General features: G+C 34.1%; 1 protein-coding gene across 1 annotated transcript in view; it reads left to right on the forward strand.

Moving 5' to 3' along the window:
- The window catches only part of DCHS2 (dachsous cadherin-related 2), a 320767-nt gene that overhangs the window by 282447 nt on the left and 21654 nt on the right, over nt 1-16666 (forward strand). Inside the window, exon 11 of the mRNA XM_074231573.1 lies at nt 11453-11566. Coding sequence (XP_074087674.1) covers nt 11453-11566 — 114 coding nt within the window. The remainder of the gene's footprint in view (nt 1-11452; nt 11567-16666) is intronic.

Below are 16666 nucleotides of genomic sequence, written 5' to 3' on the forward strand. Positions count from 1 at the left end.
TTGTCCATCCCAACAACTACTACTCCTACTACTCATAGGGAAGTCAAATGAGCCTAGCTAAAGAAGTTGGACATTTTGAGGGAGAAGTGTGAGGCAGTATATACCAAGCAAGTCAAAACCTCCATCTACCTTTACACTTTTTTTTGAGACAACCTGGTACTATGAACCCAATTTCAGTTCCCATAAGCCATTCTCTGGGGAAGCAACCCCAAGGAGATTTTAGCCTGGCAACTAACTGTTCTGCAAGTGTTAGAGCCACATATGTTGAAGACCCAGAAAAAATCTTTGACACTGTCAAATGGTTTAATATCAGGAACTTATTGGATTTTATCATTTGAAATGACATTGAGGAATCATCACTCATTACAATACCTAATTTGTGCTAAGCATTTTACAAATATTATCTGATTTGATCTTCACAACAAACTCTTAGAGGTGGGAACTGTTATCATCTGCACTTTTCCAGTTGAGGAAACTGAGACAGATAGAGATTAAGTGACTTTTCCAGATTCACACAGTTAATAATTACCTGAATTCAGATTTGAACTTGGTCTTTCTGATACCAGGTCCCAATGTCTATCCACTCACTGCACCACCTAGCTGCCTCTATCAAAGAAGAAGCATTAACTTTTATCTATTTTGTTACTGTACTCCAAGGACCATGAAACTTTCATCTGTTTTGCAGATGAAGTCTTCCATATCTGTTGTCTCATTTGTTAGAATGTGAGCTCTCTGAGAGTAGGGGTGTCTTGCTTTATTTATTCATTCATTCATTCATTCCTGATTCCAAAATGAATTTAATTAGGATTATTGAACATCATGGCATGATGTTCAATAATCCTAATTAAATTTGTAAGGATAAATGCATTAGATAATCATCAATTTCTGAGTTAGTCTGACTCTCATGTTCTTTCCAATGTTTATTTAATAACAAAAAGGGCAGCTAGATGATGCAGTGGGCAGAGCACTGGTCCTGAAGTCAGGAGGATCTGAGTTCAGATGTGACCTCAGACCCTTATTAGCTGTGTGACTTTGGACAAGTCACTTAACCCTGATTGCCTCACATTGATATCTGGCTACTTGACCCAAATGGCTCTGGAGGAGAAAATGAGGTTGCTTACTTAACACAATTACCCCTCACTCAAATCCAAATATTGGACTTGTCATGGCATCATCTCCCTGATGCCATGGTCTTCTTTGAGAACGAAGAACAAACAATTGCAAATGTAGTTATTTATGCACCTGTCTGATAGGGCACCTTACACTTTACTCTCTGTAAAACAATAATAGTAGCATAGTAATGTGCCCCCATATACAGTCCATATATTATATTTATGGAGACAACCTGGAACTGTGAAACAATTCCAGTCCTCACAACTATCCTCTGGCGATGCAATCCCTGAATTCTTTTGAAAAAGATCAAAAAGAGATAGCTAATGAAAAAGGTCATTTTCGTAATAATGAGTTCACATTTCTAGATGTTTGCAAAGATCACCTAATGTATCATTTGATTCTTCATAGCAAGGTATTTCTATTTTCAATTTACATATGAAGAAATGATTGTCACCTAACTAGTAAGTAAAAGGGGGAACTAGTATGTGATTTGAGCTCATATATTCCTAATTCAGATGATTATAACCAAGAAACAAGATAAGGAGATAATCAACAATTTCTGACATATATGCTTGTATTCCCACAATTCCAAAAACAGTTATGAGAATTGTCTCCACATATATTGAGAGGATCCTTAATTAAAAGATGAGAAGGAAGATTTTGCAAATGCTTTTTTTTAGGTGTTTGCAAGGCATATGGGGTTAAGTGGCTTGCCCAAGGCCACACAGCTAGGAAATTATTAAGTGTCTGAGGCTGATGCTCTATCCACTGTGCCACCTAGCCCCCCCCCCCCCCGCAAATGCTTTTCTCAACTAAACTATGTTAAGTTACCTATCTGGCCAAAATATAAAGAGTATTCTCAATTCTTCTCCATTTATTACTTATCAATTAAAGACAAATATAAAAAGTCAATCCAGCAAAAGTTAACCTTAGGGTATGAAGAATCTTTCATGCATATTAAGATAATATAATATTCTTTATAATTGTCTTTTAGGAAAAACTTACATCATAAGGAATCATAAAACAAGTAAGACTTTAGCTACTATCATGAAGGTTGTCCTATATTGGTTCAAAATGGAATAGAGATACCAAATAGATAAGAAGGTTTTCCACGTGATGGGCTGACTCCATTAAGCTCTACTAAGAATCAAAGTTGAGGGTGATATGAAGGGAAAAAAAAAAAGACATATGCTGAGTTTCAGTGAACTGTAGCATATTTTATGTAATGACTTGTCCTCAAGTAAGGTGATACAGGAAATTAAGATCAGGAAAGGAGATAAACTAGTCATGTAGTCTGAGCAAGGGATTATAGATTCATAGATTAAATATTGTACTATTTCCCCGGCAATGTAAAAAGACCTAGAAGACCTCAGTCCTGTTTGATTGATCATAGGAAGAAGATTTACAGTGGAATGTGGACAAGGGATACACAGGTTGAAAAGACATGACTTTTGACCTGCGCTGATGAGAGGAAATAAGTGCATCAATGAGATAAGGAATGAAATGATTGAAACTTAACAAACACTCTCTTTAGCAGACAAACACTAGAGGCAACTATTTAGAAACAAAGTCAACTCCTGCCTCTAAGGAGTTTACATTCTGAAGCTAATGAAGTTTGAAGTTTCAGTAGAGCATCCAACTGGTGATGTCCAGCAGGCAGTTTGGAAGGATTCTAAGAGCATAGGTCAAGTGGAAAAATAATATTTGGGGAGATATTTTCTGAGAAAATTGTTCAAGCTGTAGCAGTAAATAAGCTCACAGGGGAAGAAAGCATATTGCTTAGAAAGAAAAGGATCTTGAATTCATACCGAAGGAACTGGAAATGTTTATCCTAGAGAAAAGAGGATAAGAAAGGACAAAAGAAGCCAATACTTTATCTGAAGGTCTTTTTTATGGAGAAGAATTAATCTGTTGTTTATCTCCAGAGAATAGAACTCAGAGCAATATAGGAAAGTTGAAAAAAAAAACCAGAGTTGATATCAGCAAAAATTTCTTAATAAGATTTATCCCAAAATGAAATAGGCTTCCTAAGAGATACTGGGTTTCTAGGCTTTGGAGGTCTTCAGACAGAAGCAGAAGGACAATTTGTCAGATATGTTGCAATAGGATATGAGGAGAGATTTTTTCCTTTCCCTCCTCTTTTTTTCTTTCTTCTTTTTATGTGTCTTTTTATTCACAGACCCGAATTTTTTATACAGCATAAAGAATACTGAATCTGAATTCAAAAATCCTTGGTTCAATTTCTGCATCTGATTTTTATTACTTGTGTGATCTTGGGCAAGTTACTTTATCTTTATGAATTGTTTCTCCATGGAGAAAAAATATAACATGAGCATGGCCTTTGGGTCTAAATCTATGCTACTGTGAGCCTAACAATTTTATAGTTCTCAGTGGGTTTAAAATTATAAGGTGTATATGTAAGATATATACATATATATATATCTTTCGCTGGGGTGCATGTCTCTTATGGTGAAAACATCTCAATAACCAGAGAAGAATTAAGGTTCAATAAAATATAAAAGAACTATGTCTTATACAGTATAAAATAAGGAGCCAAATTTCATATTGTGTTTTCATTAAAAATATTAGAATCCCTGAAATTACATATAACTAAATTCTTCTAGACTTCTTTAGAATTTCATAGAAAAGAGAATATGATTTAGAAGGTGAGTAGAAAGGCTAAAACAGATTTGTAGTGAAATATTAGAATGTTCTGAGCTTTTATATTTAAAATAATGCCTGACTTAGGATTGTGGGATTTAGAGATGAAAGGGACCTTAAAGATCATCCAGTTTCTTTGTCTTTCAGATGAGAAGTTTAAAGATCAGAAAAATCAAATCATTTGATCATAATTGTATGGGAAAGAGGCATACTCGTTCAGTATGAGTCAGATTCTCTTAATTAAAATTCAGTTTACTTTCCATAGTATGACTTCATTGGATTTGGGAGCTAAAAAAAATGTCTTCATTGTTCTCAAGAAACTTATTTTCTATATCTACTGTAGGCAAAAAAAAAGATTTTATGTTAAACTCTCTCTCTCTCTCTATATATATATATATATATATATATATATATATATATATATATATATATATATGTAGGCTCACTTTTGAATATCTTTTAAACCAAAGTTCTCAAAACTTTTTGATTACATGTCTTTGTCAATAAAGATTTTTTAAACATGTCCTCCAATGTGTTTATATGTGTGTTTGTATGTGATTTCAGTCTTTTTTTTTTTTTTTAGACATTTCTGATTATTTGTGGTCCCATTTGGGGTTTTCTTGGCAAAAATACTCAAGTGGTTTGCCATCTTCTCCACTCATTTTACAGATGAGGAAATTGATACAAACAAGATTATGTGAATTGCCCAGAGTCACACAGATATTAAATTTCTGAAGTTGAATTTGTTATCAATTCTTCCTAACTCCAGGGTCAGTACATTTCATTGACCATCGCACCTAGTTGCCCATATATGTGTATATACATATGCAAATAAATATGTATTATACATATGTAAATAAATATAGCATGTGTATAAATTCATATGCATATGTAAATAAATAATTATAACTGAAATTATAGAAATTAAATATGATCATAAAATAAGTAATTATAATATAAGGTATATTAATTTATTTCATTAAATTTTAATATAATATAATGAAATATTATATATTGTATAATATCAATTATATCAATATAATTGTAATAATATATTGTTTACTATATAATATTAATGTATCAGTGTTCTATTTTTAGAGTTTTCCACAAGGTGAAATTTAATGTTACCATTGCATGTTTAAAGTAAACTTAATAACTTTCCACAAAATCAATCCAACAAATGTACAAAACAAGGAATAAAATCCTACCTCATTCCCCCAGGCTAGTATTATTCTAATATGACTCAATGAATAGGGTGCTAGACCTACAGTAAGGAAGATTGAAGTTCCAATCCAACTTTAGACAACTGCTAACTTAGGCAAGTCATTTAAGTTTTGCTTACTTTAGGTTCCTCAGTTGTAAATTGAAGAAAATAGTATCTACCTTGCAGGGCAGGCTCAAATGAGATATTTAAATGTAATGAACTTGCTTACATAGTCTGTGCTTCCCCAACCTTTTGGCCATCCCTAAAGATATCTTTTATGATGAATGACTATCTGATATAGAGACTTAAATGAGGAAATTAATTCCCATCTCTATACTAAATATTAATAAAAACTTAATTTTTCTTTTTTAAGATGAAATGTACATAAATAGGAATATTATTTCTTTCTGAAATCCCATGGATTACTTCGTATGTATTACATTTTGGTAACCTCTGTCCTAGGTCACTATAGTCGAATAATAATAATAGCTTATTTTTGTCAAGTGATTTGATGTTTATAAAAATGACTTATTATAGGGAGAATGTATTTACAAGAATTTTATGTGAGGAAACTGAGTATCAAGCAGGAAAAGTCATTTGCTCATGATCAGTCTTAACTGATACTATTATACATCATTCTCACACATCAGCATTAAGATTTGAACTCTGAGCTTCTGTCTCCAAATCTGATAGTTTTCCCTCTGAACCAGTTTGTGAATCTTCCGCTATTACTCTGTTGGTGTTCACATCAGCAATTAATGCTATATTCAAATTGCATATATCACTTTCATTGTAACATGGTTTTCATTTCTTTGTAAGTTTTGGAAAATTATCCTTTTTGAGCATATATTTTCCATGCTTTGTCTCATTCCAGGAGTATTTTTTTTGACATGGAAAATTACAGGAACATATGTCCAAGGATTTTTTTGAATGATGGAAAGGTGCCGGGCAAGAAAGTACATTTCTCCTCAAAAAAGTTAAAATATATTGAGTGCTTAAGGTTTTAGAGAGGGTGGAAGGGATAAGAAAAAAAGGATTCTTATAAAATGTTGAAAATCAAAGTTTGTAGTCAGTCTTCAAGAAGGAAATGACAGGGTAATTTAGGGGAAAAAAGGAAGGTTGTAAATGACTGAAGAATCATTTACACATGCATAGCACTGAATTTATAACTGTTTACAATTACTCTACCTCTTTCCATGACTATTGATTTTCACAAACATGTAATATTATTTGATAGCTGCATAACTGTGGTTCTTTGCAGATATTTTCACTGCTGCTGCACATGATTATATGCTCTCAAATTTATTTCTTCCTTTCTTTGGTAAAAGAGGAAAAATCATTCATATAAAGAAATTAAATATAATAAATTCATTAATGAAATATTATATTTACAAATGAAATATACAAAATCCCAGAAATGGAAAATTTGAATTTCTACATTAGCAATGATTGGTTAGCATTATGCAAATTAAATGTGATGTTGGCTGTTAGGTTCTTTCTTGCTGTAGAGTGAGGCTTCAATGGAAATTACAAACAAGCATCAATGCTAGAATGTATGGAAAAGGAGTATTAATCCTAGAAGCCAGAATGTCCTTTAGAAACTTTTACAAGTTCTTCCAACTATTGTCAAGCCATATCTATATCAAAACCATCCCTGAGAATATATAAATCAATAATTCTCTAAGGACACTCCTTGAGTTTTTCTAGGTGTTCCAGAAAATTCCCTGAGTCCTAACAGTTTCACATTCCCCAGCTCCCATGCTCAGCAGTACTCTTCAGCCTTCTCTGCCTAATTTGGCATTGTTGTGCCATCACAATAATAGCTTTGCCCTTGGAGCATAAAACTGCCATCTCCAATATTAGTCCTAAAGATGAAAAGAAAGAAGTGAGGAAAAAACAAGGGAGAGGGGAAGTAAAGATGGACAAATCTCATGACCTGGGTAATGATTTAGAGGACTTTTCCCCTTCAAACCATTTTTTATGCTAATTTAAGTGTTCAGTGTATTTGTATTCTTCATAGGCAAAATGAGCAAAATAAATTTGAGAACCAAGATATTCAATCCCTGAAAAAGGGGAACATTCTGCAGCCAATTCAAATCAGCAAACATTAAATGCTACTGAATACAGAAATCATTATCAGGTATTGGAGGTGATACAAAACTTATGAGTTATGAAATGTGGGGAAAGTCATCTAACCTCTCTAATCCTCAGGAAATTTTACTTCAACAGGCTTGTTAACTGACTCTTAAATAGGGCAGTAGGAAAAGAAAGTTCTAGGTAGGTAATTCATACTATCCTATTGACTAGATAGCAGTTTCTGTAGAAAGTATGGCAATGGCTTGCATTTACCTAAGAAAAAAAGACGAGTAAAAAGGGTGGTAAAATCTTAGACAATAAATATAGAAAAGTTATTTGATGCTAATTTAAGTGTTCAGTGTATTTGTATTCTTTACAGGCAAAATGAGCAAAATAAAATGAGGAGGTTGGATTAGATGACCTCTAAGGTTCCTTTCAGGACTAAAGTGATTCCATTTTTTTTTCTCTTGTAAAATTTCTTTAGAACTTAAACACTAAAAAGAATGGAACATTTTCTATACAAATTCCATAAATACGCCTTTAAAGAATATGATCCACACCTATGTGCTGCTTATTTTCTTATTTATATTTATCTATCTAGAAAAAAAAAAGATTGTACATGAAACTATAGATATTGTTTTTTGGTATTTATTCCAGGATTTCTTTCTCTTATTTCTCTGCATTTTAAAGATGTCTCAATGACTGACCTCTTTTCTTTTTTTCTTTTTCTTTTTACTAACTTGCCTTTACCTTTTCCCCTTCCCATTATTTGATCTTTCCTAACAAAGTTATCAAGTATGAATAGTTAAGCAAAACAAATTCTTGCTATGACTAGTGTCCAAAAATGTATGTCTTATTCTGCATCTTGTATATTATGTAATATGTGTTGTCTAAAATTTTAGTTGGTCATTATACTGGTAGAAAATCTTATCTTTCAAAATTATTTTTCTTTAAAATGTTATTTTTATATTAATTTTCCTTTGACACTAGTTATATCTATCAGTTCATACAAGTGTTCCCAAGTTGCTTAAAAGTATCCAATTTGCCATACTATATAGCTCATTAATATTCTATCACATTCTCCTATCATTGATCCTTCCCTTGTAAAAGACACTCCTGTAATTTCCATTCCTTTGCTACCACAAAAAGAGATGTTCTAAAATTTTTCTTAGGTATGAGTCCTTTATCACTATCTTCGAACTATTTGGATTCTAGGCTTAGTTAATATAGTTGGAACAGTTAGGTGGTATAGTGAATAGAGTTGCAGGGCTAGATTCAAGAAGATTCATCTTCCTGAGTTTAAATCTGGCCTCAGACACATACTAGGTATGCAATATGGAGCAAATCACTTAACCTATTTGCTTCAGTTTCTTCAACTATAAAATGAGTTGGAGAAGAAAATGGCAAACAACTCTGGTAAGTTTGTCAAAAAAAAACTACAAAAAACCAAAATCCTACATGAGGTCATAGAAAGCCAGAAATGACTGAAAATGTTTCAACAACAATACTAAAGGTGGGTAAAATGGACATAGTTCTGTTTTGCTTTCTAGAATAACGGGACCAGGGACAGCTAGGTGGCTCAGTGGATAGAGAACCAGCCCTGCAGTCAGGAGTACCTGGGTTCAAATCCGGTCTCAAATACTTAATAATTAGCTGTGTGGCCTTGGGCAAGCCATTTAACCCCATTTGCCTTGCGAAAACCTAAAAAAAAAAAAGAATAACAGGACCAACTCACAGCTCCATTAATAGTGCATTAATGTACCTATTTTTTTTATCTTTTTTTTTTTTTGCAAGGCCATGGGGTGAAGTGGCTTGCCCAAGGCCACACAGCTAGGTAATTATTAAGTGTCTGAGGCCAAATTTGAACCCAGGTACTCCTGACTCCAGGGCCGGTGCTCTATCCACTGTGCCATCTAGCCACCCCTAATGTACCTATTTTCCCACAATCTTTCTAGCATTTGTCATTATCCTTTTTTGGTTTTGATCATCAGTGTAAATCTGATGATTATGAGGTGGAAACTCAGTTGCTTTAATTTCCATTTCCTCTAATTATTAGTACTTAGGAATAACTTTTGTATATTTATTGTCTAAGATTTTATCATCCTTTTTACTCGTGTTTTTTTCTTAGATAAATGCAAACCATTGCCATACTTTTACAGAAACTGCTATCTAATCACCGGGATAGTATGAATTGCCTACCTAGACCTTTCTTTTCCTGCTGCCCTATTTAAGAGTTAGTAACAAGCCTGCTGAAGTAAAATTTCCTGAGTTAAAAAAAAATTACATCAAGAAGAATGGAAGTCTGATTTGTGTGTTGAAGATGTTGTGAAGGCACAATCCCCACCCTCAAATGGAAGATATTTTATGTTAACAGCATGTAATAAAAAAAGGATCAGCTCAGAATGTAATTGGGAAAGGGTCAAGTTATGCAGTAATTTGATTCCATCACGATTGGTTAAAATCAATTACTGTGTGTGCTAAATGACTTCATCACTGGCTTGAAATGAACAACCATTTGGAAATTGTGATAAATGTTTTTTAAACTTTGTCACAGTTTATATTAAACATGAAGTTTCTGAAGAGGATAATGTATTCTGTTTCACATTTTTCTTGCTCTTTTTTCCACAATGGGTTCTTTCTGTTCCATGCCTCTCTGTGAAGAGATTTCTTTGAAATTGTTTTCTCGGCTGTGTCCCATCCTTGTTTCCTTTGATATTTGTAACCCTCTGAATATTTCTGAGAGTGTTATTAAACATTGCAAAGCCTCTGGAGGGAAATACTTTCCTGGTCTAGGGGGATGATTATTTGCCATACTTTTGCATGTTTAGTGAGAGCTGTGTTACAGATACTGTTGCATGATATAACATTTGATAGGCGGTCCCCTCTCCTCCATTCCATTTCTTGGGTCCTAGGAAGTAAGGGCATGTTTCAACACCAAGTGTTCATTTCCTCAGCTCTGCCTATTTTGATGTCTAATGGTTCAGGAAGGCTGGGTACAATAACATCAGTTCCCTCTGCCTTGACTTCTCCAATACCAGGTTGTTAAACCATGGAGAGAGGGAATAAAGGGAAAGGAAGGAAAGGATCACAAAAAAAAAAAAACACGCACTGATTTTTAAAACTTTTACTTAAAAAAATCCAAAACTTGGAATTGTTTAGTAAATGCAGTAGAAGAAACAAAATTTGTTTTTCTTGTAGAGGTTAGAAAGCTGAACTATTATACAGTCCAATAAATTACCAAGTTCTAGAAAGCACATTATGTTGGTAATAGCTGACATTTTGTGTGATCCATAAAAGCTTACAATACAAGGATCAAATGAAATAATTTCTGTAAATTACTTTACAGCACTTAGAGCACCATAAAATGGTAGCTATTACCTGTTATTTAAAGGAATCATGGCTCAGAGGATGGAGGTTCAGAGATACATATATGTGCATGTGTTAATATACACACAGTCATATGTTTATGTGCCTAGTTATAACTACATATCATATATACATAATTATTTAATGTGCACAGTGTTTTGCAAACTTTAAAGCATATTGCAAATACTAATCTTATTCTTATTATTGACTCCAAATCCAATTGTCTAATCATTATATGACCCATCCATATATAGCCATCTTGCTGCTGCTTTTCTGGAGAAAGTATTTTCATGAGCTAAGTCTCTCTTTTATATTTATAAAAGTCTAATAAGAGAGACACAGAGATACTAGGTTTACCAAAGGAATATATACATACCAAGACATCATTGAGTAACCCTTAATAAAAGATATGTAAGGTGCCCTATGAATGCTAAACCCAATATGTTGGAGGGTTACAAAGGAGAGAAGGAGAGAGAGAGAGAGAGAGAGAGAGAGAGAGAGAGAGAGAGAGAGAGAGAGCCAGCCTATGTAGCCATTGTCTTCATCTTATAGTTATTTGCTTTCTCTTAACCTAGGCTCTTAATACCTAGCGTATAGATTGCTTTGTTACCCTTCCCTTAATCTTCCTTTAATCCTTCTCTACTTAAGGATATACTACTGACACACTATTTGCTCCCTTATAATATGTTGTTTTTCTGCCCTTAAGCCTAGAATGTTTCCCTATTTCTTGCCTTATGGAATTCAAATTGGCCACCAAGGGTCACTTTAAATTGACCTCTGCTTATTTACCTGAGCTTATTTCTGCCATGCTCCAGCAGGTATTCTCTGTTCCTCAATTACCTCCTGAATGTGTCCCGTTAATCATTTGAAACTTAATAATTCTTTTTCCTGTTCCTCCTTTGACATCACCACCTCCCCCAAGCATCTAATGTTCTGTACACATGGTAGAGATTAAATAAAAGCATGTATGTTCATTGATTTTTCTCCTTGAAATATTCCCTTTCTGAAATATCTTTTATCCAATTGTTGCAGGCACTCCCATTGTGACTGTAAAAGCTTTCACTCCAGAGTTCAGTGAGAAAGGAATAAATTACTGGATTTTTAATGGAAATGAAAATGGAATATTCTCCTTAAATTCTAAAACAGGTAAACTTCTTCCTTTTAAACTGTATTCATTTTTCCATTTAAAACCAATGGAATTATAGACCAAGGATAAAAATGGATAAAACTTGTAATTGGGAATACCTAGATATACCCCATTTGCTTTTTTGTCATTACTGTACAAAGTTTATGAAATATTATTATCAGATGACTTAGAGTAAAGCAAGAAATGAGTAAGCAAGAAATTGTATATTCTAGTAATTAATAAAGAATGATTTGAAATCATCTTTTTCTCACAATTATATTCTTTAAGAACTGTGCTCCTTAAGCTTTCACATAAGGAAAGATCTATCCTACCTTTTTAAAAATTCTAAGCCTATTAGCTTTCAATTTTAGTTATTCATCCCTTGTAAAGACTTAGAGATGTACTGGTGAGATCACTGGTATCCAGGTTGAATTAAAAATAAGTACATGTGTATAGCCCTGGGGAGTTTTCTTGAGATTTTTCTAATTCGCCACTGAATGTCAACAATGCAACAAAAAAGGACTGTGTGGTGGTAAAGAAATTATTCCCAAATACAGTATGCATTTAATTTAGCTTTAATGAGACCATTATTGTGTTTAAATGAATACCAATTGATTATTGGAAACATACTTTTTGATGACTAACAACTATGTAGTAGATCAGTATCTACTACTTCATTCTCAAACCTCAAGGAGAATGCTTTTAATAATTACTCTATTGACATACAACTGTCTTATTTAATCTAGATTATATGCACATGTGAGGATTTTTACTTAGGAATTCCATTCCTCCCCCATTCCATTCCAGTTTGAAGGGAACTAGGGCTGAGTGAAATGAATTTTAGGGTCTGGATCAGAGGCCAGTCAACTTTTTGGATTTGTCATGTGAAGTCATCCTTTATTTACTCAATCATCATAAGATCATCATCAGATATAGTCTCAGGAATATTCTGGTTGAAAGCCGCCCCCCCCCCGAAGCCATGAGTTTCTACCTGTTCAGACCCTTGAGAGGCAAGAGGGAGGAACATAGCCTCACACATACACCCCCACCCCCAAACATAAAGTCAAGAGTAGAGGAAAGGCATTGGTAATGAGCTAATGACAATCTTGTTGATTCAGTGTAATATGAGAAGCAGTCAATGTGTATTATGTGCTAGATTCTGGGGATGCAAACACAGTTAAGAACTAACATGGTACTAAGAACATTTAATGGGGACACAATTAAGAGCTAACAAGGTCACTTGAGGAAAGAGAATAGTTAAAAACAAGATCAGGAAAGTGTCTTTGTAAGATTGAGCTGAACCTTGAAAGTAGCTAGTGATTTTAAGAGTTGGAAATGAGAAGAGTATGCATTCCAGGCAAGGGGGATAGCTGAGGCAAGAGCATAGAGAAGGGACATGGCAGAGTAGATTCAGGGGCCACTAGAATTCTAGTTTAGCTAAAATATCAAAAACATGAAGAATAGTAACTAGAAATAAATCTAAAAAATGACTGGAACCAGGTTCCAAAGTTTTTAAATACTTTCCTAGAGCTTTTGTATTTTTCCTAGAGACAGTGGGGAACTAACAATGATTTTTTAAGAAAGAGAATGGCATGATCTGACCCATACTTAAGGAAGATTGTTTTGTCAACAGTATGAAGAATGGATTCAAGAGGAAAGAGAGTAGGAGCAGGGAGGGCTAGTGGGAGGCTACTATAGATGAAGGATGATGACCTAAATTTGAGTAGCTGTTCTTGAATGAAGAGAAGTCAACAGATATAAAAGAATTTAAGGAGATAGAAAAAGGTTCTTTAGTATCTATATAGGTGTCCCTACATCTGAGACACTCTGTACATGCTCCAGAACTTATGGTGCTATTTCAGGACCTTTGAGATCCAAATCAGGGTAACTCAACTGTAGAGATTTGACAAGATATAAACAATGATTAGAAAAGTGGAGAAGGAATTTAAGAGTTACAGATAATAATAATAGTAATAACAATAACCATAATTTATCTAGCTTCTTTCTATTTGAATAATACTTTCATGTTACCTCATTTGATTCTGTAACATAGGTGTTATTATTAATCTCATTTTAACAAATGAAGTGATTGAGTCAGAAAGAAATTAACTTCCCTAGGGTCAAACAGTTTGGGTCTTCACAATACCAATAATGCCATAAGTGCTCTTACCCACTGGACTACTTAGTTGTAATCTTAGTTGAACTGGACAGGAAAAATTGGAGAAGCAGAGGGATTGGAGATTGCAGTGAATAATCAATAATAGTTTAAGGAAACATAAGGAGACAGAAAAACAAAAGGTCATAATCAGGTAGGAATTTTAAAAGCTTCAGATTGGTCATCAAGGAAGCATAGTTAGGATGATTGTGGGCTATGACCATCCTTGTGAACTTCTGAGGGAAAATGAAGATTTAGGTCATGATAATTTAGGAGGCTGATGAATTAGAAGACCATGGTGTCAGAGATATTAGTATACTAAGTCCACAAGAATAAGGGCAAAGAATTGGAGTAGAGAAGGAAGAATGTGAATGAGGTAAGCAACTCCCTGAGAGAGAGAAGAGAATAACTTGAGTCCAGCTGATAACAGCAACTAAGATCTAAATAGGATAGGGCAGGTAGAGTGACTTTTAAGGGACTGAGTAATGTGGCAAGCAGAGGATCTCAAGATGGAAATGAGAAGCGATGTTACAAAAGGATTCAGTATATGGTTCTGGGTTTCTGTAACTAGAAGAAAACACATTATGATTATGATAGGAATAAAAAAATCTAAGATTAAGGGAACAGAATCATGACATTAGATTTCTAAGAGTGCCATGAATTGGGAGAGCAGAGAATAAGAAAGGAAGCTAGGAAGGGATAGAGCAGAGGGGGATGAAATCTGAAATTAAAGAGATAACTGAGAAAGAGGGAATGTATGTGTGTGTGTATAAATATATGTCTTTGTGTGTGTGTGTGCATTCATGCATCTGTATGTGTAGTGAGGTTACAGGCCACATGTATGTATGTATACACAGAACACATGCATATAGAAGAACCAGATTCTAAGGTGAAGGGAAGGCTGTGTGTGTGTGTGTGTGTGTGTGTATAGATTTCTATCTAGCTATCATCTCTCTCTCTCTCTCTCTCTCTCTCTCTTTCATATATATATATATATATATATATAGATATAGATATAGATATAGATATAGATATAGATATAGATATCTTTGAAAACAGGAACCATATTTTATTTTTGCCTTCCTTTGTACCACAGCACTCAACACAGTTCCCAGAACATAATACTTAGAAAATGCTTGTTGATAGACCAACTGACTGGTCACTTCTTTTTCTGAGGATTGAAGCATTATTGATTTTATCTGGTAATTTAAAAGAGAGTAGAATGTGTAGCTGCTTAAGAAGCAGGTTCCAGGAAAGGAAGCTTTCTAAATCTAGATCCATCAGTCTGGTTGATTGATTTTTTTCCCCCTGTTCAGAATCTTAGCCCAACCCTCAGCAATAGCAAGGTCAGTCTTTAAGTGTCTCCCAGTTTGCAAAATTTCTTGGATATCAGCTGATTCCATGGGCCAGCTTAGCAGGAATGGAATACACATCAAACTATCCAAAGAGGGACAGAAAAGGGTGTTGGAAAGGGAATCTGATAAAGTAAGAGAGATATCTAAATATATTTTGCCATTTTTATATCCCACTTTTATCCATATATGTCATTATAACATTGATGACATCACTAAAATAATTTTGTGCATCTCTTTGACATACAAATTATGTATCCCAGCTCATTAACCCCTTCCTAGATGTACCTCTTAAACAAATCTTGACTTTAAGCCCTGTCAAATGGAAAGTGCTATGTTAAAATTTAAGTGGCAGTAGAAAATCAGTAGCATTGATGTCTTCAGTTACACCCTTTCTTTTTTTTTAAATTTATTTAAGGCAATGGGGTTAAGTGACTTGCCCAAGGTCACACAGCCAGGCAATTATTAAGTGTCTGAGGTCATATTTGAACTCAGGTCTCCTCCTGATTCCAGGACTGGTGCTCTATTCACTGAGCCACCTAGCTGCATCTACACTCTTCCTTTTTGAGAAAGGGATGTGATTAAGGAGATAGAAGTTCAAGAAGTCATGAAAATATCTGTGTGTGCATGTGTATGACAAAAATGCTCTCTTCTGTACATATTGAGGTCAACTTGACCTACTATTCCCTAACAATCATTGCAGGGTTGAATTCTGTCTCCAAAATTTATACATCACTGTTGTTTAAGAGAATCTATGACTCACTAGCTAAACCAGTGGGGATTATGTGTGAGACTCTGACAATTGCTGAGGCAGCATGTTCATGTGACTAGCAGATGGTAAAATTAATGATATTATTTGGTATATTAACATGAAAAATGAATGACCAATGTTGCAAAGATGTCATTTTAGGGGAAGGGTCCTATTATGGTTCTTGAGTAATAGAAATATTTGTCATGTTGTGTTCATGGACAAACTTATTTGAGAGATGTGCAATCTGTCCCTGTTACTATATGAAACTGATTTAGGGAAACTCTTTTCTCTTAATGACATATACAAGCCATAGGAAAAGAATATTCTGAAGGTATTTTATTTTTTTAATGTGTTTTAATAGTCTTGGCATTACTGAAAATTGTACATAACATATGTACAACTGTGTATTTTATATATATGTATATATATATTGTGTTTCCCATATATAAGATGCACCTTAATTTTGGCACCTGAAATTTGCAAAAAAAAGTGTATTACATAAAGTTATTGAACTCAGTTTATTCATCATGAAATTCAAAGACCTTCTGCTCATCACTTTCTGACATCTTTTGAGCAAGTCTGGTGCATGGACGCATGCTTAGTCCATTCCATTTCATGAACCTGAAGCACCAATTGTGTCTCCTTTGAAATCAGTCACTTCTTTTTTATCAGCAATTCTTCTTGCCTCCTGCTGAACCATCTTTCTGAAAACAGAAATCCCAATGGCCCTTTACTCTTGCATCCATCTCTTCAATTCTCTCTCTGACTCAGACCATTTGACTGATTTGTCTCTCATGGCTACTGCCAGGGCATTTTCAGTAGCATTTCTTCTTCCTGTAGTCAGTCTGGATTGTTTGCTCTG

The sequence above is a fragment of the Macrotis lagotis genome, chromosome 3, assembly GCF_037893015.1.
Source record: "Macrotis lagotis isolate mMagLag1 chromosome 3, bilby.v1.9.chrom.fasta, whole genome shotgun sequence".
NCBI classification, from domain to species: Eukaryota; Metazoa; Chordata; class Mammalia; order Peramelemorphia; family Peramelidae; genus Macrotis; species Macrotis lagotis.